The sequence below is a fragment of the Arachis duranensis genome, chromosome 3, assembly GCF_000817695.3.
Source record: "Arachis duranensis cultivar V14167 chromosome 3, aradu.V14167.gnm2.J7QH, whole genome shotgun sequence".
Taxonomy (NCBI): domain Eukaryota; kingdom Viridiplantae; phylum Streptophyta; class Magnoliopsida; order Fabales; family Fabaceae; genus Arachis; species Arachis duranensis.
In genome coordinates this window covers 131,519,578-131,521,597 of record NC_029774.3, presented here as the reverse complement: position 1 = coordinate 131,521,597, position 2,020 = coordinate 131,519,578, and the positions used below count along the sequence as shown (strand labels likewise).

At 31.9% G+C, this 2,020-nt stretch overlaps 1 protein-coding gene across 1 annotated transcript in view; it reads left to right on the top strand.

Moving 5' to 3' along the window:
• Positions 1 to 914: 914 nt before the first annotated feature.
• The window catches only part of LOC107482086 (isoflavone 3'-hydroxylase), a 2,496-nt gene continuing 1,390 nt past the window's right edge, over positions 915 to 2,020 (top strand). The window contains exon 1 of the mRNA XM_016102475.3: positions 915 to 1,852. Within this exon, the coding sequence (XP_015957961.1) occupies positions 947 to 1,852 (906 nt within the window). The 5' untranslated portion in view covers positions 915 to 946. The remainder of the gene's footprint in view (positions 1,853 to 2,020) is intronic.

Genomic DNA, 2,020 nt, shown 5'->3' with positions numbered 1-2,020 from the left:
ACCTATAAATCCATAAAGGATTAGTCATTATATTTAACTGATCTAGCTAGGAGAGCTAAAAAATATTTGTTCAATGAAAATTTTAAAATTTACACTACCAAAATTAATAAAAAGTAGTGCACATCTAAAGTATATTTAAAAAATAATAATTTAAAATTATTTTATGAGTAAAGTATATTTTTTATTTTTAAAATATTTTTAAATTTTATTTTATTTTTAAAATTTTTTATTTGTATCAAATATATCTTGACAACTAAATTTTTAAAAAATTTAGAACCAATCTAATAATAATGTATGACAACTATCTGAATTATTTATATTAAAAATTATTTTTGTAAAATTATTACTGAATTAGTCCTAATTTTGTTTTAAAAATTAGCCGTTAAAAATATATTGGATACAAATTAAAATTTTTTTGGACAAATGAAACTTAGAATTATTTTAAAATTTTTAACAAATTTAAAAAAAATATATGTTTTATCCTTATTTTATTTAATTTAGTATTTATAATTTTATACATGTAACATCTATAATTATACATTTATTACATTTAATCTTATATCTTTATTCTACTGGTAATTAATAAATACAAAGTAAAATAAAATAAAATAAACAATAACTATGTATAATTCTCAAATTATGATTATAATCTATAAATATTTTGATAAATAAAAATATTATTTATACATTAAAATTAGTTATTATATATTTATATATATAATTTAATTAATTTATCTATATCAAAAGAATAATCTTTTATTATAAAGTGTCCGAATTTTATTCTCCAATTAATATCTACACCCCCCAAATCTTTCTTTAGTGTCCTTGTCTCTTATTATTGGATAGCTATAAAGAGTAAGGCGGCAATCCAAGCAGATTATATAAGGATAAATTAAGAGAAAACATTAGTATACAAACTAATAATAATAGTAGTAATTAAGCAACAATGGCAGCATTGCACTTTGTCTATTACTCCCTCCTCTCACTTGCTTTGTTGGTATTCACTCTCAATAAGCTCTTGTTCAGAAAAACAAGCTCCTTGAACCTTCCACCTTGTCCACCCACCATTCCGATAATCGGCAACCTCCACCACCTCAAGTCCCCATTCCACCGCTCCTTCCACGCCCTATCACAAACCTACGGCCACATTTTCTCCCTTTGGATTGGTTCACAGCTTGTTGTTGTTGTCTCCTCCCAAACCCTAGCTCAACAATGCTTCACCAAATACGACATCGTTTTAGCCAACAGAGCCCGTAACCTCGTCGGAAAGCACCTCTTTTACGACTGCACCAGCTTGGGCTGCTCCTCCTACGGCGATCACTGGCGGAACCTTCGCCGCATTGCCACCACCGAGATCCTCTCCACGCATCGCATCAACTCCTTCGCGGAAACACGCAAAGATGAAACCCTGAGAGTCATAAAGAATTTGGTTGAGCAAACCTGCACGGAGTTCACTAGGGTTAAATTGAGGCCATGGCTTTCCAAGATCTCGTTCAACAGCATGATGAGAATGATCTCCGGGAAGAGGTACTACGGGGACGATGATAGCGGCAATGACGTGGCGGATACCGAGGAAGCCATGAAATTCAGGGAGACCATCGCGGAGATACTGTCGTTGATAGGTGCAAGCAAGGTGGTTGACTTTTTCCCGTTACTACGGTGGTTTGACTTCGACGGTTTGGAGAAGAGGCTGAAGAGGGTTAACAAGAGTGCCGATAAGTTCTTGCAGGGTCTAATTGATGAGCACCGTAATGGGGAGCATAATAAGAAAACCATGATTGGGAATCTCCTAACTCAGCAAAAATTGCAGCCTCAGTACTACTCTGATATTATCATCAAAGGGCTTATTCAGGTACCATCTATATTCGTTTAGGGTTTTTCTTTTTCGCAAAAAATAGTTAAAATAATCTTTTAAGTAAAGATAATATATAATTGAGATGTAGACAGGAGTTTTGTATTAGATTATTTAAGAAGTTGCATTAAAAGAGATCATAAATTGCATTAATAAGTTGCTCGAGAG